The sequence below is a fragment of the Mauremys reevesii genome, linkage group 1 (assembly GCF_016161935.1).
Source record: "Mauremys reevesii isolate NIE-2019 linkage group 1, ASM1616193v1, whole genome shotgun sequence".
Classification (NCBI taxonomy): Eukaryota; Metazoa; Chordata; order Testudines; family Geoemydidae; genus Mauremys; species Mauremys reevesii.
The window spans coordinates 314062773-314088655 of NC_052623.1; the positions used below are offsets into that span (position 1 = coordinate 314062773).

At 41.1% G+C, this 25883-nt stretch overlaps 1 protein-coding gene across 9 annotated transcripts in view; it reads left to right on the forward strand.

Annotated features, from left to right (window-relative positions):
- Positions 1–25883, forward strand: part of MET (MET proto-oncogene, receptor tyrosine kinase) — a 125181-nt gene that overhangs the window by 64987 nt on the left and 34311 nt on the right. For 8 of the 9 annotated variants that reach the window (XM_039508576.1, XM_039508563.1, XM_039508616.1 and 5 more), the window contains 7 exons: positions 4918–5052; positions 6813–6986; positions 14113–14273; positions 15616–15718; positions 15961–16097; positions 18884–19048; positions 19994–20093. In XM_039508576.1, the coding sequence (XP_039364510.1) occupies positions 4918–5052; positions 6813–6986; positions 14113–14273; positions 15616–15718; positions 15961–16097; positions 18884–19048; positions 19994–20093 (975 nt within the window). The remainder of the gene's footprint in view (positions 1–4917; positions 5053–6812; positions 6987–14112; positions 14274–15615; positions 15719–15960; positions 16098–18883; positions 19049–19993; positions 20094–25883) is intronic. The other variant, XM_039508597.1, reaches the window with a different exon arrangement.

Consider the following 25883-nt stretch of genomic DNA (forward strand, 5'->3'; position numbering starts at 1 on the left):
TAGACAAGGTTAAGGCAGGCCAAGGAATTGCTATTAGGTGGGTGCACAGCTGGGTGAAAGAAAGTACTCAGAGTACTTATCAATTATTTACAGTCAAATTGGGAGGGTGTATCTAGTGCTGTCTCCCACGGGTCAATCCTCAGTCTAGTACTATTAAATATTTTCATTAATGACTTGGATAATGGAGTGGAGAGTATGCTTATAAAATTTGCAGATGACTCCAGACTGGAGGATTTGCAAGAACTTTGGAGGACAGAATTAGAATTCAAAACACCCTTGACAAATTAAAGACTTGGTCTGAACTCAACAAGATGAAATTCAATAAAGTGCAAAGTACTTCACTTAAGAAGGAAAAATCAAATCCCCAACTACAAAATTGGGAATAACTGGCTAGGTGGTAGTACTGCTGAAAAAGATCTGGGACTTAAAGTGGATCACAACTGAATATGAGTCAACAATGGTTGCAGTTGCAAAAAAGGCTAATGTCATTCTGGGGTGTATTAACACGAACGTTGCATGTCAGACATGGGAGATAATTATCCCTCTCTACTTGGCACTGTTAAGACCTCAGATGGAGTAATGCATCCAATTCTGGTGCCACACTTTAGGAAACATGTGGACAAAGTGGAGAGAGTCCAAAGGAGAGCAACACAAATTATAAAAGTTTTAGAAAACCTGACCTATGAGGAAAGATTTAAAAAAAAAACCTGGACATGTTTAGTCTTGAGAAAACAAGAATGATGGGGGACCCGATAATCTTCAGATATGTTAAGGGGTGTTATAAAGAGGACAGTGATCTGTTCTCCATGTCCACTGAAGGTAGGACAAGAAGTAATGGGCTTAATCTACAGCAAGGAGGATTTAGGTTAGATATTAGGAAATACTTTCTAACTATAAAGGTTTTTAAGCTTTGGAATAGGCTTCCAAGGGAAATTGTGGAATCCACATTTCTGGAGGTTTTTAAGATCAGGTTGCATAAACACTTGCCTGTCCTGGATGGTCAACGTTTATTTGGTCCTGCCTTAGCACAGGGAGCTCGACTAGATGACCTCTTGAGGTCCTTTTCAGACCTACATTTCTTTGATTCTATGGACTTGGCCAGTAAGATCACAAACTACACAGATATGTTGGCCCCAATTTATTATTTATTTATGTATTTTGCATCTCTTGGCTACCTCTACAGTTCCTTAGTTACAGGCTTGGTCTACGCTACATTGGTGAGGAGTGTGGAAAAACACCCCTGACTGACACAGCTGTGCCAACAAAACTCCCAGTGTAGATGCAGCTATGCCAATGGAAGAGTGCTTCTGTTGATGTAGCTAATGTCATTGAAGTAGCTAATGTTCCTGCACCTGCAGAAAAACTCCTGTGTATACTGTGTTTACACTGGAGGCAGTGGTGACATAGCTATGCCAACATCAGATCTGTAGTATAGACATAGTCGTAATGTTGGCTACAGATCAGTTGCATGGGTATTTCACACCATAGTCCCAAGATTGGGGACGGGGGCATATTTCTATTCCTCCAATCTCAGATCACGTCACCAAGTAGAAAACCATTTTACTCAGGCTTTGAGCAGCTGATGTGAATTTTATCTGTGGTGAATAATAGATCATTCAGTGTTTTAAGTACCAAACATTCTCTAGAACCATAAAAATAGGGTATTATTTACTTAGGATATGTCCACTTTTTGAGCTGGGGTATAATTTCCAGCTCCAGGACACATACCTACACTAGCTCTGATGGAGTTAGCATGCTAAAAATAGAAGTGCATTCATGGCAGTGCAAGTGGTGGGAGGGGTTATCCACCCAAGTACGTACCTAGCGTCTCAAACAGGATCATACTGGGAGCAGCTAGCCCCTCCCACCGCTCGCACTGCTTCAGCTACACTCTAATTTTAGCATGCTATCTCAATCAGAGCTATCACAGGTATGTCTCCGCAAACTGGAAGTTACACCTGCAGCACGAAGTGTAGACATAACCGGAGATTGTAAGCCCTTGAGGCAGGAACTGTCTTTTTGTTCTGTGTTTGTACAGTGCGTAGCTAGCACAAACAGATCCTGGTCCATGACTAAGACTCCTCAGTGCTATCGCAATACAGATATTTAATTACAGTAATAATAATACCATTTCTTATATTGTTCTTTGGCTAAAACCCAGAAGTATTTAAGGGTTAACATTGTTGCTAAATCAGAAAGAATGTTTGGCAATAAGAAGAAGCCTGGATTAATGATAGAAAAGAATTCTTAGCATTTTATAGCAGTGGGTATTCGAGAGGAGACATGGCTAATGATCAACTAAAAAGGTATTTGCAGCTGTGGTGTTACCTCTGCTCGTATAATACTAACATTAATCAAGCTTTTCCATGCAGCTTTGCAGTTCATTCCATTTTTCACTCTGTCCTGCATATAAAAACAGAGCTCATCCCCTAATATATTGTGCCAAATATCATAGCTCTGTGTCGCAGAAAACCATCAAACCTTATTGATTTCTAAAAACTGCATTTTTCTGTGCTGTGAATCAAACCTGAATGGCAATTCTTTACCAAAAATAGTTTTACCTTAAAGAAAAACTTCCCCTGTTATTTGTTTCCGCCCAAGAGTCTAAACATCCGCAGCGTGTGAAACACTTATCACCATGAATTAACTGGGAACATATTTTATTGAAGTTTTGAATTATAGCAAAGTGGGCATTTCTATGGCTAGTTCTGGAGTCGGCCATCTTGCTGAAAGACAATGGCAGTCCTTGAAACCCATGTCCTAGCTCAGGGGTGGCCACCCTGAGCATGAGAAGCAGCCAAAATTTACCAATGTACGTTGCCAAAGAGCCACAGTAATACGTCAGCAGCCTCCCATTAGCGCCCCCGCTCCCAGCGCCTCCCGTCCACCATCAGCCCCACCGATCAGCGCCTTTCCCTCCCTCCCCACACCTCCCGATCAGTTGTTTTGTAGGGCGCAGCTGGCTCTGGGGGTGGGGGAAGAGCAAAGGCATGGCAGGCTATGGGGAGAGGGTGGAAGGGGTGGAGTGGGGGCAGGTCCTGTGGCAGATCCAGGGGTTGAGCAGTGAGCACCCCCCGGCACATTGGAAAGTTGGCATCTTTAGCTCCAGCCCTGGAGTCGGTGCCTATACAAGGAACCGCATATTAACTTCTGAAGAGCCGCATGTAGCTCCAGAGCCACAGGCCACACCGTCCTAGCTGTTTTAGGATTGGCTTAGCAGTCAGATGAAATACTTTAATAGTCACAAAATAAACATTTTGTGTATTAGGTATTTTAAAGATTATCAGACTGCTCTAAATAATGAAATCCAATGAGTCTCACTTTCTTATCAAATACTGATATTCTAAATTCCTCAAATAAATAAATAAATAACCTGGGGTGTAACTTTTGGAAACAAGTACCCTTGTAAGCTTTGTTTAAATGAGCCTCTGCCCTTGTTGCATGATGGTATCACCTTCCAGCTCATGCCGTATATAATTATGGGCCCAGTCCTGCACATTTTTGCTCTCAGACATGGTGACTGAAATCAGTGGGGCTGCTCATGGTAGTAAAGTTAAGCATGTGCCTATGTTTTAACAGGATCAGAACCATAGATCTGGATTGTCAAAGGTATTTAGGCACCTAAATGTGGAGCTAGGCATCTAGTGGGATTTTCAAAATCACCTAGGTACCTAACACCTGTTGAAATTCCCTGTGGTTCTACTCAGAGTAAGCTGCATGCACCCAAACAGCAGAGATAACACTGCAGTGCAGAAGCCTGTCACCAGATCAGGAATGGATAGCAGTGACATATGAACATGAGGTTCTAACCTCAAACACACTTGTAGCCCTATCCTGGGAGGATCTTACCTACCTCTAACAGATACCTTTTTTACACTTTAGCAATTCTTTTACCACTTATCATGCCAATAGAGTCTCACTGAACTAAAAACAATGAGGAGTCCTTGTGGCACCTTAGAGACTAACAAATTTATTTGGACATAAGCTTTCGTGGGCTAGAACCCACTTCATCGGATGCATGAAGTGAAAAATACAGGAGCAGGTATAAATACATGAAAGGATGCGGGTTGCTTTACCAAGTGTGAGGTCACTCTAATGAGATAAATCAATTAACAGCAGGATGCCAAGGGAGGAAAAATAACTTTTGAAGTGGTAAGAGAGTGGGCCTCCAGACGTTTTAATCCGGCCCTTGAGCTCCCTCTGGGGAGCGGGCTCAGGGGCTTGACCTGCTACACATGGCTCCCAGAAGTAGCGGCATGTCCCCCCTCTGGTTCCTATGCATAGGGGTGGCCGGGGCTCCATACGCTGCCCTCACTACAAGTGCCGCCCTTGCAGCTCCCATTGGTCAGGAACCACAGCCAATGGGAGCTGCAGGGGTGGCGCCTGCAGATGGGGCAGCACACAGAGCGGTCTGGCCATGCCTCTGTGTAGGAGCCAGAGGGGGGACATGCCGCTGCTTCTAGGAGCTGCTTGAGGTAAGCGTCCCCCAAAGCCTGAACCCTGACCCCCTCCTATGCCCCTGCCCCAGCCTTGATCCCCCTCCAAACCCCTCAGTCCCAACCCAGAGCACCCTCCTGCACCCCCAACCCCTCATCCCCAGCCCCACCCCAGAACCCACACCTCCAGCTGGAGCCCTCATCCCCCCCCTGCACCCCAACCCCCAATGTCGTGAGAATTCATGGCTCATCATACAATTTCCATACCCAGATGTGGCCCTCGGGCCAAAAAGTTTGCCCAGCCCCCGTTATAAAGAGTGCCTTTATTGCTTCATAATGTATTTCAAGGGGCTTAGTGCAACAGCACTGATTAGTACTAACCATCAGACAGAGAAAATAGTGGGAATGTGGGATCACTGTTCAATATGCACACAAGTAACATGCAGCCTATTTATTGATTTTGAGAGTTTTTCTTTTTTAGATAGTGATTTCCCGTTCAGAAGCTACTCCACCACATGTGAATTTTCCCCTGGACTCCCACCCAGTCTCCCCACAAGTTATTATTGGCCATTCATTAGTAGCAGATGGCTATACTCTGGTTGTCACCGGAATGAAGGTGAGTGGTTCATAATCTAATCACGCTTTGTATTATGTAAACCTACATTCATAGTATCAGCTTTACATAAGAGTGGTTAGTCAGTACAGTATTTTGAGTTCTCATAACATGCAACCTTTGCATCCTTTCCAGTCTCTTGGGTATGTTGTTTGTTTCCTCAAAAGCTTTTTTTTTCTATTAAACCAACAAGTAAATTAACATTGAGAAATGTGCAAATAATGTGAGAATTGTGATAGAAACCGACAAAAAGCCAGGAAATGCAAATTTAAGGCTGACACCCTGTCCTGAATTCAAGCTCTTGTGAAGAAAAATACACAATGGCTTGAGTAAAGAATAGTGTTTAGAATTTCCTGGTCTTTGTAGATTGGTATTGTAACATTATAACACTATTTAAATGGGGGGGTTGTGGGTGTTTAAAAGCAGGGTCACAATTCATATTAAGATTACATTTAGCAATAGCTTGTCAAAGGTTAATGAATGAATGATTAATAGATTATATAAGTATGTTACAGGCCTGAGTACTTTGTGTTATAAATGGTTGAAAGCACATCAGCAGAAGATGTTATAGATGATTATAAGGCATGGTTATAGGCAACCTCTTGACCTGTTGAATTCTCTAACAATCTATAAGAGTTGATTAACCATTTATTGAAATATCTATTAATCGTTTACTAATCCTTTAAGAATTATGGTAGATATAAATGTAACCTTAAAACAAAGTATGATCAAAATAGGCTTAAATGTGGCATGGAAATATGGTGAAGTAACTGTATATTAATGAAAGTCATAAAATGAAAACCACTTGCTGAGCATCTTTGCTCTAAAGCTCTTAACATGGGTTACAGATAACAAGTAAGCTTCACAACATACCTGTGAAGTAGATATTATGTTCATTTTACAAATGAGTAAACTGATTTACACTGGCTGATTTTTCAAGTGAGTTAATGCAGAGCTGGGAGACGAAACCAGGTGTTCTCCTGATACTCTGTCCAAGTTCTAATTACAAGACGGTAACCCCTCTTTGTAAGCAACAGCTGTTTGTTGTGACTATCGATATTAACAGTATGGCTTTAGGGTTTAAGAGTGAATTTAGGAATGTGCCAATTAAATTACTGTAAATACTCATTCATAAGCCAAATAGTTTTGGTAAAAAAGTGATGCATCAAAGAGCGGGGGTCTACACCAAAATTTGATGATTGTAAACTCTATGGAATCATTGAATTGACTATCTAATACATTGTTGTTTTGTTTACCTGGAGTGTCTGCAGGCATGAAGCCCCTCAGGCTCCCTGTGGCTGCGGTTCACCGTTCCCAGCCAATGGGAGCTGCAGGAAGCCCCATTGGCTGCAGGAAGCCCCATTGGCTGGGAACAGCGAACCGCAGCCACAGGGAGGTGAGGGGCTCTATGCCTGCAGACGCTCCAGGTAAACAAAACATTCTGACCTGCCAGCGGCTTACCCTGATGGGCCAGGAGCCAAAGTTTTCCAACCCCTGAAATATAGGGTTGGCTTATGAAAGGGTCATACAGTTTTTGCTATTTTTACCTATCCATTTTGGGGGGTTGGTTTATAAACAAACGGGCTAATGAACAAGCATATACCTTACTTATCAGATCTTATTACTGAACTAAACTACAGTAGAGGAGTAATTTTCACATTTGAAACCAGAGTAACATCATCATACTTTGCATAAATAAGGGGTTTCTCCTTGCTAGTTAAGATATGTTTGTAAAGTTCTGTGTATAATTCTCTTATCAATAGATAACCAAGATTCCCTTGAATGGACCAGGCTGTGATCACTTCAAGTCCTGCAGTCAGTGTCTTTCAGCACCTCCTTTCATGCAGTGTGGCTGGTGTAGTGATCGGTGTGTGAGGTCCTGGGAGTGTGATAAAAGGATGTGGACCCAGGAGACATGTTTGCCAAGAGTTTATGAGGTAAAAAAAATTTCCCCAAAACTTATCTCAGAGGTAGGACTGCACATGTATTTCAAGCATACCTGTCCAACAGAATGTACCTGAGGCTTCTTGAGCCTTCTGAGCCATGGAAGTCTGCAGATGCTAGCTTTGCAGCTAGCCAACCTATGCAGTAAAAAGGGCAAGTGGCCTTTTCCCCTTACAAAATCTCAGAGCTTTTCAAGACCAGGAGTCACAGAGCAGTGTGATGAAGAGAATTTGTGTTAATGTAGTTGTTTATTCCTGTTTATGCTGCATTCCAACCGTATCAGGATTGGTAATGTATTCGCATTAGGATCTGTATAAACATATAGGAAGGCATGGCCCTGCCCCAAAGAGCTTACAGTGTATGGATGCAAATTATACGTGGACTACAACCAAATAGATAAATTTTTAATATACTTTTTTTTCTCTTTTTAAAATTATGATAAATAAAGTTTCCACGGTCTTTATCTTCCCCTCAGCCTAATTACCCTTAACTGGCTGCTGACCTCATGTAAATAAATTCCCCACAGTCTGTGCTCCACAGCTCTCCCATTCTGGATTTGTCCCTCTGCCCTCTGCTGGGGATCTGTGGAGGAAGCCTTGGTCTTCAATAACTACCGTTTACTGTCTCAAATGTGGAACTGGGACAGGGTTTCAACTGATCTGTTTGTGATTTTAAAAAAGGAAATTCCCTTCACCTGGTGGGGAGAAGGAGGGCAAGTCAGCTCTCAAAGCCTTCCTCGTAGGGAGAATGGGTAGGAAGACGCTTCCTGCTCACAGCTGCTGGAGATGATGTGGAGGAGTTCCCCATCCCATATCACATTTTGATGGATGGCTCTGTCTCTTCTTCCTCCCACCACCCAGGGGCGTCTCCAGGCCCCAGCACGCCAAGCGTGCCATCAGGCCAAAGATGTTCCCTTTCTTTCCCATCAGTGCCAGCAGTGGTGATAGGGGTGGCTCCTGCGGCTTTCCTGTGGAGGGTCCGCTGGTCCCGCGGCTTCGGTGGACCTCCCGCAGGGGTGCCTGCGGGAGGTCCGCCGAAGCCGCGGGACCAGCGGACCCTCCGCGGGCAAACCGCTGGAGGCAGCCTGCCTGCCATGCTTGGGGTGGCAAAATCCCTAGAGCCGCCCCTGCCACCACTGCTGGCACTGATGGGAAAGAAAGGGAACATCTTTGGCCTGATGGCATGCTCTCTCTTCCTTACCTAAGCTCTGTAACAGAGCTTCTAACCAAGGAGACATCTTTAGGCCAGGTGCTTTTTCAAACATCTCCCCAGCCTTGACAGTTTCTTGAGTGTCATTCCCATAGGCCTGGTTGCCATGTGCATGGCCTTGGGGTAGGGAAGTCTGTGGCTCTGTCCCTGGGAAAGAGGACAGCTGAAAGCCGCTTTCAGTTGTAGAAGACCCCATAAATGTTAAAAAGTACACAAGAGCAAAATTACACTGATACTCAAAGAGCCCACTAGCTCGTTGCTGTTTTCATTTAGCTATGGTTAAGGCAAGATTTGTATTGGCTGACTGTGCATTTAACCAAATCATTTTGTGTTAAGTGTGACACAATTATGAAGGCCTTGTTTCATGGAGCAGTTAATACACTAGTAAATGGAGCAGAGAACAAGCATAAAACCTGCTTGTAGCACTTATAGCCATTGTTTTTACTGATGTATACAGTGTTAAATTCTTATTCCTTTTGCACATCTGAACTTATAAATAGGAATGAAACTTAGAAACTTGAAAGACTAAGCACAAAGAGAGAGACACTTTTTAAAATAAATAATATTTTACTAAACTCAGAAGAGATGGGTGATTTCACATGCTGCAACTGCTTAAACATAATATCCAAGCAAAGCTTCTGAAAGAAGTTTTAGTTTTGTTAATAACCTATTTAAAAAAACATTTTAAATGGTTGTTTTTCTATTCTACATTTGTGTTTCAAATACAAAGTCACTCTGGGGGTAAAGTAGGCAAAACCTAATCAACAAACAATGAAATTTTAATGGGAACCAAACCTACAAAAGTTTTATTTATGTTTATATTAGGATTATGAATTCCAAAATTATTATGGCACTGCTTCTCCACTGTCTTGTGCAGTCATTTACATCTGTGCAAAGGGCTGTAAAATAAGAATGAGAATGCTTTACCCTCGCTTTGTACAAGTGCACAACATTCTATGGCCTGTGTTATACAGGCCAGACTAGATGATCTAATGACTCTCTGACCTTAAAAATCTATGAATTTGTGAATCACACATGTACATGGGTGCATAACACTGGATACAAGGCAGTGGAGAATCAAGCCCAGAGAGTCTCCATTGCCATCATAATTAAATATATACATATGATGTTTCTACAAGACCAAACTGTTCAAAGCTATACAACATAGCTTATTTTGTGCATAGGTTCTGATTTTCAGATATGCTGAGCACGTACCATGACTTCATACAGAGTTGAGTGTACTGAGCCATTCTTAAAACCTCTCCTGTAGAGCCCAGTTCTGCAATCCTTATATTGAGTAGTGCTGACTCATGAAGGTAATCCCTTTGAGTTCAATGCAATGATTCCTCTCAATAAAGTGTTTCTCAGTACAAGTGGGGATTGCAGGATTGGACACTTAGAACTTTAAAGAGCGCAAGATTTCATAAGTTTTTTCATACTTATTTATAATTTAGTGCCCTGTGTTCAAATGTGTATGTGTGTGTATTTTAAATTTCAGTAAATATGTGGCAGTGATTGATCTTTAAAGTGACTCTCCTAAAGGTTTACATTTCAGCATGCACAAGTTTGTGAAACTTGTTTCTAGAAGGCTTGGAAGGAAAATAATGCAGCTAAGTGCTTAATTCCCTGTGGATTGCTAGCTGTTAAGGCAAATTTCTTGCTCTGCTTGACCATGACATTTAACATTATTACTGAAAAAATATTTTAAACAGATTATTAATCTTTTTCTGTTCTATCTTTAAACCCATGTGCATTAAATACAAGAGTTAAGCATGTTTTGTTCCTAACAAATGGAGGAAACCTGCTTTGCATGATATTTGACATTCAATCCTAAAATCCCACAAAAAGTAAGCAAGATTTCAGGGAGGCAGAGGGTTTAAATGTGTTATATGATATCTTCCACCTGAAGCAGATGCAAGAGATGCTTTGAGGTCCTGATCCAAAGCCCATTGAAGTCAATGGTAAGACTCCTGTTGACTTCAGTGGGATTTGGATCAGGCTCTGAAAAAATCTTTCCCAGTGTATTCCATAGCGTTTTATTCAATGAAAAATCTACTGGGGGATTTTCTCCCTGTAGAGAGGAGGAAAGGAGTCCAATATTTTTTCCACTGGAGCCTTGTAGATTTCCCAGTTGTAGCCCCCTTGCTTTAAATATCCCAGCTCTTCACTTGAAGTTTTGGGCCACAGTGACCATTCTTCGAGCTGGAGAGTTCTCAGCAGGATTCTTGCACTCCAAACTGCTGCTTTCCAAACATTCTCTAAATGGTAAAAACAGACGGAATCCCTCCATTGTGCCGTATAGAAAAACACAGCTAGCTGTTGGTGAGACAAACAACTCCAATTCTCACAGACCGGGTTTCTTTGAACACTCAACTGTTTGGCACAGTACACCTATCGAAATGCTTTGCAATTATTGCTTATGCCAACAAATAAGTGCATTTTCTCAGCCTGGACACACAGTGCTAAATCAAATCTGGGAGTCTTGGATGGGTCTCATCAGAGATAACTTGGTAATGGAACAAATTGCAATGCTCTAATTGTGGAATCCAGGTCACTGTGGCAGGTGAACTGCACAGGAGAAAAAATAGCGTTGTGTCCAGTCTTACTTGTTTACTGTGTATAAAGAAGCCCTGAGAGGTTTTGTTGCTGTTTTTAAACAGGGTGGCTTTTTATCTTAGAATTATCAAGAATGTCAGGCCTTTTGTTCCCTGTTTAATAGGAGGACTCATTCAAGGTTTCAGATGTGCATTGTGAGCTTTCTTGTCCCTTAATTGAAGGGATGGAGCTGTTGAATCTTTAACATCTTTTCTTCCAACAGTTTATAAGGCATTTGAGTTAAACATGGTGGCTGTTAAAACCAAGTGGAAAAACTGAGTTTTAAACTTTCTGCATAAAAATTACTTCTGGTCTCATTTAAGGCCTGATCCAAAGCCCAGGAAAGATGATAGAAAGACCGCCTTTGACTTCAAAGGGCTTTGGATCAAGCCATGAATTGGGTTTCATTGTTGTTATCTGTGATGTTTTCTTACTCTTACTAGTTCTCCACTCCTTCCATAAATTCTTCTAATTAAAACAGGTAGACAAGTCCTGAGTTTCAGACTGTTTAGAACTGTTTGTTTTTTGTTTACTTTTGTTAACACCTAATTAATACAAATCCAGTAAGAGAGTTCTCAGAAAAGACCTGTTTGTTAAACACCCTTCAGAAGGCTTACAATTCAGTTTCTGTGAATTCTCCAAGAAAAAGTCTGGAAAACAAGGCTGGACTCTTGATATATTTAACGTACAAAACAAACAGAATAAAAATAAATAAATGAATTAAAACTCATTTCAGGCCCTTTTATTCAACATAAATAATCACACAAGATCAGAAACTTTTTTTATCCTTTAATATCCACTTCTAAAACTTACCTTTTAAGCTTGTTTTGCAGGATGTAATGGCTAGATTTGTTATCCCTTGATTCATGTCATCCCCCAGCATATATTATATGGCTGATGTCACACCCTACCTTTGAGGAATAAGGCAATTTGAAAGGGGTCAGTTAAGTCCCTTTGCTTACAATATTGCATAGTTTTGTAAAGTTTGCTTTTAATTTCCTTATTTGATAGCTCACTGGCTACAAATAGGGATATTCAAATGGTACTGACCTGTGCATTATTGTTCAGACAATGGGATTTCCCTCACCTCTACAAAACAATTTCATTCCCTGCTAGGGCTCCATGGTGAGTGTTACCCCAGAGGCAGAGCGCATGCTGAGTTACATGGAGCAGGGGCAACGATACAAAGTCAGTCTCTTTGGGGACCTAGAAACAAAAAAACAAATAAGGAAAATGTAACTCTGAGAACCAGTGAACACAAACCCCTTGTGGCCTAGTGCCTCGTCCTGTAGAAGGTGTAATACTGGCTGTAGTATAATGTGCTGAGTGGCTATGTGGGCATCTCTGGTTTGCTCTAACTCCATTCCCCCCAACACTCGGATAGGTCCCCTGTGCTTTGCTCAGTCACAGCCTGATCCAAAGCCTGTTCAAGTCAATGGAAAGACTCCAACTGGTTTCAATGAGCTTCTTCTGTTTTTTGATGACAGTAGTAAATTTCACAGTATAGAATATATGATATAATTCCTGTGAAGTATTTCTCAACAGCTTTTTACCTACAGTTTCATTTCTGAGAATCTTCATTTATAGCTACTAGGAGAGTTGAAAGGAAATGAGCCTGTCTTACTGGATTTTAGATGAAATAATAGCCACATAGTTCTTAAGCAGTTTTCTTTCAGCTTGAGAGTACAGAAGTAGAGTTTATGAAAGGCACAATTGTATTGGATTTTAAGGGCAAATGTGCTATCACTAAGAGCATTAAGCCAAAGATATTTAACTACTATGATCACAAGTGTAAGTTAAGTCTTTTGTTCCCTGTTGATTATCTGGTAGTGACTGGGTTAGGCAGTATTATTAAAAGCCCACATCAACCCTAACCCCCCCGTGTCTTTTAGACTTTTATTGGCAGTGCTTTGCTGAATTCCTTAACTGAGGTTTGTACCACTTCTATAGTGTTCCTACATTTTTCCCACCATTGTTCTATTTTACAACACAATTTACAATATACAGAAAAAAAGCATTTCCTTCTAGATTGTCAGTATGTTGCTGAGAGGTAGTTTATTTTTAACTCGGAATTAGAAGTAATCAAATGTAACAGATTTTAGTCAAAGAATAGTAGAAGTCTCATTAACTTAGTAACTGCCAAAGCAATATCTGATTAAGATGCCTTTGAAACTGCTCCATTGTGCATACCTGCCCTTTCATCAAGCTAACAAAAAAGTTACATGGTCATTTTTGGACTCTTTTTTGTTCAGCATTCAGCTTGTAATAAAATACATACATTGTATGTTTAACACACCAGAAATGGGACATAAAAGACAAGATCAGGAGGATTAAAAAGATTGTTACAATGCACAGCTTGTATAGTGCCCCTAAACACTATCCCTCAAAGCTTTCTTGCAAAGGTTTTATTATTTATTGCTACTGTCTGAGGAAGCCTATAATGTGATGAATGAAAGGTGATGAACAATTAAGATAAATGGTAGGATACTGTCTACCAGAAAAAGTGCTTCTATAAAACTATTCTTCTCCTTTGCACATTATGTAAAATTCATCTGAAGTTCTAGCAAAACTGATATAATAGTGATGGGGATTTTCAGGGACCCTGCATGCCTTGCCCCGAACTGTGTCCCAAGCTAAGCTAGCAACAGTAGGCCATGGCAGGCCAGCTTGACATTAAGGCATAGAAAAAATTTGTAAGAGCTTGCTTGTGTGGCACAATCAGGAGCCTGCATGGCTTAATCAAAAGGCCAACAGGAGAAAAGAGGAACCCACGCCTACTGGTAATTGGGTAACTTGACCTAAGATAACAGCAGTTTGGCAGAAGAGTCTTGTACAATGATAACCGCAAGTAGGTGGCCTTCAATTAGACAATAATTGCATTAGTGCTTATTGTACAACCCTATTGGAAAAATAATTGCATTGGGTAATTTAATACTCAATAAGATAATGCAAGAGAAGGTAACGCAAGATGGGGGACGTGGCGAAAACAGGAGCCTCTAGAGACAATAACAGGAAAACCCCTAGATGGTAAGAGGTCCGAGTCACGGCCCCAGAGGGGCTCTGATTGGCTTGCTGATAAGAATTATACCAAATAAGGCTGATAGAATTTGTAATGTATGATTACGCGTTGTGGTTTTTACCTTTATAAGCTTAAAGCTATGTGTTTTGCGTAAAGTGGCTGACCCCTTGCATGGGGACATGCCGACCTTCCCTTTATGCATAATTGTACCCCAATAAAGGTGCTTCAGTGTGTCTGACCCGAAAACTACGGTGTGGTCTATTTTTCCCCAACAATAGTATATGTTTTTCTTATAGATTGTCCCAAGGAGCGCTCCATTAGAAGGCGGAACAAGACTTACAGTGTGTGGCTGGGACTTTGGATTCAGCAAAAATAATAGATTTGACTTAAAAAATACAGCAGTCCTTATAGGAGGAAAGCCTTGTACTCTGGAAGTAAAAGTTAGCAACAAAAACAAGTAAGATACTTAAAATGTCCTGCATAGTAAATCCCTTAGAGTCTTCCCTTGCTGGATTGTAACTCTCCAACAGCATCTGGCTTTGTCCAGTTCCCAGGTTTCAGACCCATACAATAGTATAGAAACAGCATTAGTCTTAGGCAACAATCTCCTCAGAAAAGGGGAATCCATTGAGGGCCTCCATGTCGGAGGTCTGATATCCTAGCTAAGGCTGATAGTTCTTTCAGTAGTCTTTACTGCGATTGACCATGAGGTGCGCTGTCACATCTGTGGGACCTGGCAAAGGTGAACGGGTCTTAGGAAAGTTCTGCTTATTACTGTTAGTGAGATCCAAGAAGGTGGTAATGGATAACTGCTCTTCATAACTAAGATGCCTTAGTCAAGGTCCCATAGGACTCGGTTTTGCCATCTCTCCCTTTCGAATTTGAGAAGCTGCTGGGGAGATGATGAGGGGATACATGCATTATTGTCATCAATAGTCTGATGACTCTTTGTACATCTCCTCTGCCTCAGACACTAACAAAAGTGTTTCTGTATTTTCCTGATATCTGGCAGAGGGACCAGGATGAAAGTCTTAAGCTTACTGTGGCCAAGACAGATATGTTGGTTAGCATCTGGCAAATTCTGTGAATATTCTCTTTCAGCTGATTACATATGCCAATATATTGATAAAGCAACCTGCTGTCTCAGGGTCTTGCTAGATACATCACTACGCATCTAGTTCCAGATAGAAAATGCCATGTATAGCCACTGTTGCTATCTTAAGCTGTGCAAAGATGTGCTCTTTCCTTTCTAAAGAGATGTCACTGCTATGCCATGATAACTCTCCTGAATAGTTTAACATGGCAAATAAAACAATTTAACGAAAAGAAATTGACTATTTATATTGACTATATATAATGTATTGATGGATATTGCCATCACAATCTAATTTATTTTTTCAGTAAGGTTTCAATTAAAACAAGAAGCTAATAGTTGTACAATTTTGTTGCCTGACAAAATTCAGATGTAAAGAGAAATTTTTAAAACAAAGTAACCATTACATGTATAAGATACATTGGTTTTCTGTCACATGTTCAGTGTTTTCAGAAGTATAATATTCAATATATCAGCATAATTTTCCCTGGCTAAATACAAACACTATAATGATGTGAACTTTAGTGTGATACTAAATAACTACAGTTCATTAGATTGTTATTTCTAAAGTATCCATCATTCAGATGGATTTTTTTATTTTTGTTTAGTATGGATGCTGTATTATTGTGAGTTCATGTGACTTCATTTTCATACGAAATAGTCCAGAAAACAAAATAGAAACCATCTTGATCTTTGTTTTTCAAAGGCTAGAATGCACTGTTGCTGCTGCAAAGAACCCCAGTTTTAATATAACAAGCAGTGTTTCAAGTGGACATGGCATATCTTCCTTCAACACATTTTCCTATGTGGTAAGCACTCTGATTAAAATTGTAGTGCCAAAATTAATTTAATTATTCATTAAAACAGGAGACAGGATACTGGACTAGATGGATCATGGATCTGACCCAGCACAGCAATTCCTATGTTCCTATTTGTGTCATTGTTGCCTCATTAAAGTGCTAAGAATACTATGATTATAAATTTTAATATCCTTTTTTAAAGATATTGAAGCACAATTTAATAAGAGAAATTATTCTTTTTACCCGTACAGAATCCTGTAATAACAAGTATCTCTCCCACCTATGGTCCCAAGTTTGGTGGAACATTATTAACATTATCAGGGAAATACTTAAAGAGCGGAAAATCCAGAGAGATTTACATTGGTGGAAAACCATGCACCTTAAAAAGGTATTATATTCACAAGGCTGTGTTTGCTTTGTATTATGAACTGGGTTTGATTAAATGTTTTGGACATACAAAGTAAATGAACCCGTCCCCTAATGCTATGTAGAAGTGGCACTGTAGTACATATGCAGAGTATTTGAATGTGCTAGCTTTCAGTTCCAGTTTAGTCCCTGTGCCCTACAGGTCAGGAGAAGATTTCACCTCTTCTGTAATGTGTACATTTCACTACAGCCAAAGAGGAAGTAAAAAGGTGATGACAAGTTGTGATAACAGCTCCTGACTGTATAAGAATTGCACACATCCTATTATTTTTGTCTGCCCCACCCCCACGCCAACCCATTTGTTCATCTGGTCCATCTGTTATATCTTGTCCTTAAGACCGATGCGGTATGTGCTATATGTTTGTACAGCATCTAGCACAGGGGGGCCTGACCTGTCTGAGGCCTCAAAGACTTCCCACCGCACCAGGGCTCAGTTGACTCGAGTTCTGAGACTGGCTGCTGCAGGTTTTGTTTTGCTGTGTAGACGTATCCTACATGCTACTTCCGTGTAATCATTAAATAATAGCTATAGGTTTGGGGCTGACAAATGTCGTGAAGTTGCCGGCTATTTTGCTAATCTACAATAATAATATTTGTATTATTTTAGTGCTTAGCCCCAGTCATGGGCCAGGACTAGGCGCTGTACTAACGCTGATGTTGCAGTTATTTTTACATACATTGTGTCCAGTCCTGTCCTGGGTTAAATGGGTGTGATGCATACTTCAGGTAATGGGGCAGAATTGGTCTAAATTTTGAGTTTTTCCACATGGTTATGGAGAAACCTAATGGCAAAAACTCACACTTGTGGGACACATGAGAGAGCAATGGTCTATGCGTTAATGTACAGGACCCAGAGTTAGGTGGGCTATATTTCATTCCTGGCTCTGACACTGATTTAATGTACGTTCTTGACCAAGTCATCTGAGCTCTCTGAAATTCCATTTCCCAGTCTGTAAAATGGAGATGCTTACCTTGCAGGGAAGCAATTGGATCTAAGGTGCAAAGTATTGTATCGTGTATGGTTTTTTGTAAATTATGAGAATTGCTCTTGCAAAATAATGGCATACCTCCTCTGCAAATGTGACTGCAGGAAGAATGAAAAACACTTCAAAATAATGAAAATATTGTTGCCCATCGGGAGCCTGTTTCAGTTTGTTAAGGCAATGAGTTTGATTCTCCTCACACCCATACTTGTTTTACACTAGTGTAACTCCACTGATTTTGGTTAAGTTATTCCTGAGTTTCATTGGTCTAAGTGAAAGTGATGAGCCTTACATCCACTGATCTCTCAAACTACTGAATACATAAAGGCACAAGTTGATTCTCACCTCCTCCCCAAGACAAACTTAGATAGCCTCCACTGCAGCCAAATCATAAGAACATAAGAACAGCCATACTGAGTCAAACCAAAGGTCCATCCAGCCCAGTATCCTGTCTACCGACTGGTCAATGACAGGTGCCTCAGAGGGAGTGAACCTAACAGGTAATGATGAAGTGATCTCTCTCCTGCCGTCCATCACCACCATCTGACAAACAAGACTAGGGACACCATTCCTTACCCATCCTGGCTAATAGCCATTAATAGACTTAACCTCCATGAATTTATCCAGTTCTCTTTTAAACCCACAACCTCCTCAGGCAAGGAGTTCCACAAGTTGACTGTGTGCTGTGTGAAGAAGAACTTCCTTTTATTTGTTTTAAACCTGCTGCCCATGAATTTCATTTGGTGGCCCCTAGTTCTTATATTATGGGAACAAGTAAATAACTTTTCCTTATTCACTTTCTCTACATCACTCATGATTTTATATACCTCTATCATATCCCACCTTAGTCTCCTCTTTTCCAAGCTGAAAAGTCCTAGCCTCTTTAATCTCTCCTCATATGAGACCCATTCCAAACCCCTAATCATTTTAGTTGCCCTTCTCTGAACCTTTTCTAATGCCAGTATATTTTTTTGAGATGAGGAGACCACATTTGTACGCAGTATTCAAGGTGTGGGCGTACCTTGGATTTATATAAGGGCAATAAGATATTCGCCGTCTTATTCTCTATCCCTATCACCACCACGTGATTACAATATGGTCTTTTGTCCTTATTTTTTTTTAGTATTGACCTTCGTTCATTCTTCCTTCACCTTTTGAAAGGCCCTGTGACCTGTGCTGGGTGACAAACAATCATCTTAGGCCACTTCCACATGTACAGTATTAGGTGACTTTCAAAGCCTATCTAGTAAAAGCCCTTTACCTCATTATTAAAGGCTATGGGCCAGATCCTCAACTTATGTAAATCAGGATAGATCCATCAGCTTCAGTGGAGCTACAGCAATTTACTACAGCTAATGTTCTGGCCTTGTGTGGCCATATATATGCAAGGTAGTTGGAATACGCTTAAAATGCTAATATTCTCCAAGAGCAAAATCCCAGTTTAACTTCACAGAGCCAGTTTTTGAAGGGCCAGGGTCATTACAAAGATTGTACGTCAGTCTGTTCTCATCAGAGCAGGACTGGGATGACAAGGAAACCACATTTCAAAGACTGTTTAGCATAGATCACATTATTGTCTCATCCTCATCTCATGTTTGCTTTTGAGGCCCTGATGCTGCAATGTGAATTGCTTGTTTGGGCCCCGGTGGCAATTTGTGCTAGTGGATCCTCCTGCAAAATCAGGGCCTAATTTAGGATTGTGTTTTAAACAGATTATGTGTTTTCTGATTATTGCAAGACAAGTTCCCTTCTTCTTTCCTTTCAGTGAATCTGATAGCACTGTCGTGTGTTATACACCTGCACAAGGAACTTCATCGGAATATCCTGTTAAAATGGAGATTGATTTAGCTATTCGAGAAGCTAAGGGTCATTTTACGTACAAGGAAGACCCTATTGTTTTTAAAATTAATCCAGCTAAATCTTTTCTTAGGTAAGTAAAAGTGTCTGATAGATACAGGAAAGTAACGAATGGGAGAATGACACCTTTGGGCAAAAATCTGTCAAGAGAAATTGGATGTTTTATCTCTAGCTGCCATGCCAATTGCTTCTATTATGGTCTGGTTGCAGAGGACAGATCATTTCCTTACAAAGGTGAAGGGGTGGATTTTTCTGTCAATTTTTGAACATGATTTAACTGCACTGCTGCTGAGTGTATCTTCAATGTCCAGCTGAACTACATGCATCCAGCTACGATGTTCAGGCAGTCCATTGATGACAGTGGTAAATAATTTTAACATGACAGTTCAGTAAGATGCAGGGAAGTAAGGGGGTCCTAAGGCAGCACAACTCATTCATACATATCTCTATTTTCACGATAATACTGTTTTTGCGTGTGCGCACATGTAGAGCCCTGCGCCATACAAAATGTATATCTGCATCTGATTCGCGATCCGCAAACATGGTCTGCAGATATAAAGCACGTATCTGCGGATTTGCAGGACTGTACATATATATATCTTATTATCTATCTTGAACACAACCATCTGTCTGCAAACAAGTCAGCAGTGGAAAGGAAAGCTTTTATTAAGCTATGCTTTGAAAGCAATGTGTAAAATACGCTAGCAAATACTTAGGATTTTTTTTATCTTCCTTTTAAATGCACATTTCCTTGTTTTGTTCTGGTGTATCAGAAATTAAATACAATTATTCAGTTTTTTACATTATTTTTTTCCTGTTTGTTTGTTTTTTATCTTGAGTGTGAAAGAAACTTAATTCCCAGAAATAAATATCACTACTGTAAGCTATATTTCAGCTTGTATTTCCTATTCAGTTTGTATGTCTTTGATTTTGTTTCCATGCTGTAATTTGATCTAAAATATATTTGATTATATGGATTTTTCTAGAATAGTAATGATTCATTTTTAATTTTTACCAGCGGTGGGAGCACAATCACAGTTTATGGAATCCACTTGAATTCAGTGTATCTTCCTCAGATGGTGATCACTGTACCTAAGCTAGGAAAGAACTTCACTGTGGTGAGTCAGCCTCCTGGATGATAAAATATCATCTCATCATCGTAACCTGAATGACTCTGTTCTCTTTGGTCAGCCTGGCTTATTTGTACCTTATACTTTAGGGGCTTGATTCTGCCCCCATTGGAGTCAACAGAAGTGTCACAGGGGAATTGGTCCTTGTGAGTAGAACTGGGCCCAGTGCCTCTGTCAGAGCAGGTAAGCCCAATACAGCCAACTCAAGGGGGCTAGGCTACAAGTGGGCCTGTAAAGGACTGCTCGAGGGCAGGAAATGAGACAGGGAAGAGAATGGGTGGGGCAGGCTGTGTCTGGGTCCCTGCAGCAATGGGCCAGGTGCTCAGGGAAGCAGCCCTGGGGCTACTGCCCCAGGAAGGAAATAGAGGGGACCCAAATTGGGAAGCTGCCAGGAGAAGGAGGGCCAGATACCAGTGGAATCTGATGCTGGGAGGGGGAAGGAGTGAGTTAAAAGACTGTTGTCTTTTATGGTACTTGATCGGGGTCAGAAAATGAACCTTCCCAAAGGAGACTGGGCATAATAGTGGGTGTTTGGAAGCTGGGGAGAAGCCCCTCCTTGTTACAGGGAGGTTTTCCATTGACTCCATTGGGAACAGGATCAGACCCAGATTTTATTATCTGCATAATTCTGATTGATTCTGCTACATGCAACAAAGCTCAATGATCATTTGAAAACTAGATTTTTAAAATCTGTTTAGCACTAATAATAATAGTATTTTATAAAGCATGCTATAGAGGAGTTTTGCAATTCGAGAGCAATAAAATAGTGCAACGTAAATAATTAAATAATAGGGACAGATTATGCTCCAATTGAAGCAAACTGCCAAACTGCCTTTGACTTTAACGGTGTGGGACTGGACCTGTGCTTGAGACATGAGTGATGATTCAACCCAAATTAAATTGCAAGTTAAATTGCAAAGCAGAGTTCAAAAAAACAAACATAAAGATAAGCACAAATAAGAAATCACATCACACTTTTTTTTTAACATTTTAAATTAAATCATTGAAGAAGAATAAAACATTGGAGCCTGTTGCTATGTTCCCTGGGTTTTTGTGCTTCTGTGCCGGCCTACCTCCTGTTGAGTTTCACTGACAGTCATTCCGCCACCAGTCTCTGCCCCCAGATTTATTCCTCACGGCAGGTTCCACATTGCAAAGGGAGAAGAAGGGGGAGTTAATATTGACAGTGTCAGCACTCAGATCCTGCAGGGTGTTACCAGATTTGCCCATTACTTTGGGGTAGGCTCATTTATTCAGGTTACTCTTCTGGGGCAGGGAGGTTGTCTGTAATTCTGTCAATGTACTGCTTGTGTCACGTGTGTTTTCATATGGAGCTCTACTCCTCCCTTATGCAAGTCCCCTCCCAATGGAGCTATCCTGCAGGACCTAGGTTCCCTAGGGCTGGGTTCCTCCAGCCCCAGAACTGGATGAACACGAACACACACACACACACACACACACACAGAGTTAACAGAGCAAGTCTGAGTGGACTGGGTCGAGCAGCACTCCCAAGCTGCTACCCTTATGTGTCCCAGATTCAGCATGTCTCTATCCCCACTCTCACATCACAATTGTACTGGCGGTAGCCTACTTGATGAGCAAACCCCACAGTATTTTGGATGCTGCCGGGATCTTTAGCTTAGGTAAAAGAACTGTTGCTGCAGAGTAAATGGGGGAAGCTAAAATCACAAAAGAGTAAAGTTCAGAGAGAGAGAGAAGGAACCAGCTTAACCATAAAAATTATTTATTGAATAATAGTGATAACTACACAAGGATAGCCTAAACCAACATAACATACATTATTAAAGGTTAATACCTAAGATAGAAAGGAAAAAAGAGAACAAGAAAGAGGGAGATCTCACCCACTCCTTGAAGCTTGAACTGGTCGGGGTTCTCAGGCAATGGTGGTAGCTCAGGGTCCTGAGTGCTGGAGACAGGCAGAGCCCCCAGAACAATCAGTCAGGAGAAGATGGAGTCCCAGTGGAACTGATGCAGAGTTTGGATCTAAGCATCAGAACACTTACTTGAACATAGGTAGGGTTTTTTGTAGAGAAACAGCAATGATTCAAGGAAGGACACTAGTTTTGTTTATGTGTAAACTGATGACTCAAGGGTTTTCTTTAGGCTAGACAATAGGAGCTGAGTATCAGAGGGGTAGCCGTGTTAGTCTGAATCTGTAAAAGCAGCAAAGAGTCCTGTGGCGAAGTGGGTATTCACCCACGAAAGCTCATGCTCCAATACAATAGGAGCTGATCGCTCTTGGCTATGGGTGGTGTTTTCTTCCAGGGAGCTCACAATGCAACTATTGCTTCAGTATTTTGGATATCAATCAAGGATTCATTACTAGAATTGGTCTGATAACTGCTGAGTGTGTGCAGGCATAGGTTCATTAACATCTGGAGCAGAGATTCCCATGATGCAGTGCTTCCCTGCTTTTCTGGTCCCAGAGTTCAGTGCGGTTCTCTGTTCTTCATTCTGTACGCTAATCCCTGTCCCATCTTTCATGCAGATGAGGCTAAAGTTGTCTCTGCTCTCCATTCTGTATGCAAATAGAGATGTCTTAATCTTGTCACCCTTGTCAGGAGAGGTCTAGGTGTGTCTCCCAATGCCCTTCACTGCTCTGTGCAAGCCTTGTCTCTAATCAGCTTTGGTTCAAGCAGAGACTGTTATGGGGGAGAGGGGTTTTTTCATGAGTCAGATAGGCTAGATACTGCACCCTGGTTCCCCAAGAACACAGAGCTGACTGGTATCAAGTGGTTGGTGGTGCAGAGTGGGCTTGGCTGCTGCCTACCCCATCCCACATTGTGAACTTTGAGCCCTAAACTATGAGGAACACACACAGAGGAGCTACCATAGTGTCAAGAGGAGGAGATATTACTCTTCCTTCCATTTCCTTCAGCTAGGATCCAGAGCATCCAAGTGCCCTGCATGTATATGACATAGAGCCACAGCTCCATGATGGGCAATATGTGTGCACAGAAGTTGACTTCCCCAGTGGGAGCTGCAGGAAGTGCTGGGCAGCCTGAAGCTTTAGGGAACACAGCAATTAGCCAGCTTTGGAGAGAGTTTGCTCTGTTCTGCCTGTTCTCCTCAGCCCTTTGAAGAAGTCAGTGTTTGAGCTGGTCAAAAAAAATTAGTGGAATAGTTTTCCATCAGAAAATGCTGTTTTCTCAAAATCAAAATATTTCATGACAAAATTTTTGACTGGAATCATTTAGGTTTTCTCATTTCTTTTTTATGTCAGAACATTTAATTTCAGTAACATGAAAGTGTTTCATTTCCACTTTATCATTTTCATTTATTTCACTTAGACTTTCTTATATTCAAGTGTTAATTTTAATATTGCAGATATTGTATTTACTGTTTTATATTAAATATTATAACACGTTGACATTATCAAAACATATCCCCATATTATAACAAAATAATTCTGCATTATTGAAATGAAACATTCTGATGTTTCCAAATTGAATTTTTTCAGAATTTCTGTTCTAATTTTGACCCTTCCTTCCAAGTCAGATGGAAATCAGATTTTGAAAAGTTGGAATTTCCTTCCAAAAGGAAATTCCACTGTCTAACCAGCTCTAGTTAGTTTCAAGAATAGCACCAGCTCTGCAGAGGCCTTGCATTCTCTGATGAAGAGCTCTTGTATGTCCCATCCCAGGCTGAGGATAGCAGGAGGAGAGAGGCTCCTTCTTCCTTGTGCGGTTATATAAAGGCTTTGTATAATCTGGCCTTACCATCTGGAAACGAATTTTGAGCTCATGTGCCTGCCTGCAAAACGAAGTCCTTCTAACCTCTGCTGTAAGTCTTATTAATGGATCTCTTCTGTCCCCTAAGCATTTGAGGTCAATATTTTCTCTTTGAAAGCCTGTACTTTGCATTGATTCCCTAATAGCAAACAAGTGGTCATTTGGGAATTTTCTACTGTAGAGGTCTGGCCCACCCTCATCCCCATCCATTGATTTGGACAGTATATTCATACTCTTAACTTCTTCTATAAAGGAATGTCCCATGGTGTCTGAGGTGCAAAATTAGGAAGTACTTAGATTTTTAGACAAACCCTCCTCTACCTCCACAGTCTGTAAAATATAGTCAGTTGTCACATCTATTATCCAATATGGATTTGATCTCCTATCAGGCCAGGTATTTTGTGGCTTTGGCATTGTAACAGCATAAAATCATCTCTTTTCTCATTATTATTTTTTCATTTCAAGCATTTACAAAACTGGGCCCACAGTATCTAGCCCCTTCCATTGAATAGCCTTGAGAATCTTTTAAATGTTCCCCTGTGATGCTGCTCTCTCTCTTCTATTCCCAGTCACCTCCCATGAGATTAAAGGAATAGTATAAAAGCTTTCTCAGATTTGGGATATCCTGAATCTATCCATGTGTGTAGTACCCGTCAAACCCTAAAGCCTGAGATCATGGGAGTCTAGGGTAGCTTTGAGATAATGTTGGAGGTAAATTTGCTGGTTTATTCCATTCCATGGAAATCACAGAAGCTCATAAGAACATAAGAATGGCCGTACTGGGTCAGACCAAAGGTCCATCTAGCCCAGTATCCTGTCTACCGACAGTGGCCAATGCCAGGTGCCTCAGAGGGAGTGAACCTAACAGTTAATGATCAAGTGATCTCTCTCTTGCCATCCATCTCCACCCTCTGACAAACAGTCTAGGGACACCATCCTGGCATCATTTCCTCTCTTGAAAAACTTTCTGCCTGCCCCTAACAGATACTGAGGGTCAGATTCTCTAGCTGGATTACTTCAGTCATACACAGCGGCTTTAAGCCTGCCACAAATGCCCAGCAGAGAATTCCCTTGTTGGAGAGGAACTCCCTGCAGATTCTGGTGGGCCCTGCATCTCTCCTGGTATATGGACTGTGCAGGATGGGCAAAAGGGGGGAGTGCTGAAGATACACCAATCCTCCAATGGATGTAGAGTCCATTAAAGACCCTAAGCCAGCAGTAGAACTGGTAGCAGCTGAAATTTATATTGAGGCCAGGTCTGACCTTCAGAATCAGGAAACCAAAATCAGGTGAGGCTGTAGCTCTGTCTACCGTTTGGCGCAGAGATCTGACAGCTTGGAGTTTGTACCATCTGGACCAGACACACTGTTTTCTGTGTTTTCACCCAATAAGATGACTAGAAGAGAAATAGGGGCAGATGCCACTGAATCATTAATACTCCTGGTGCACCAGCCTAAACAGCAGCATCTGTCCTTGCAAAGGCTGGCGCATTTTGTGACAGATCTTCATGACCAACAGACCAAGTAAGGTTACCTCTGATGTTCTCACCAAGAGAGAAAATCCTGTTGAGATCGGAGATTGCACTCCCCAAGCTGGCCATTGAATTCCTATCCCTACCTCTCATTTTGTCGTCTACCAGATTACTAAGAAATCACCCTTTGGACCCTGAGATACAGATATCTAGGGGAGCAGAGACAATATAAAAGTCTCCCAAATTGCTGTAGATTTCATCCATCTTTCATTCATCATTGGAAAACTCCAAAATGTTAGACTCTGTGTCAAAGGCGAAGTTCTCCTCTCTGCCCCTTCTGGCAGTTTCAAATCACATTTGCCCTGTGTTATTTAGGTCAGCTGCTGGGTGACCCCTTAAATGTGGAGAAAGATTTCTGCTCTTTATCCTGTTGTTAAAAAAAAAATCAAACTGTGGATTGAAGTTCAGGTTCTGTAAATCAAGCTTTCATTAATTGCCACAAGAGTCACATTTTATGAAGGCAAAAATACATATCTTTAAGTGGTGAGTCAAATG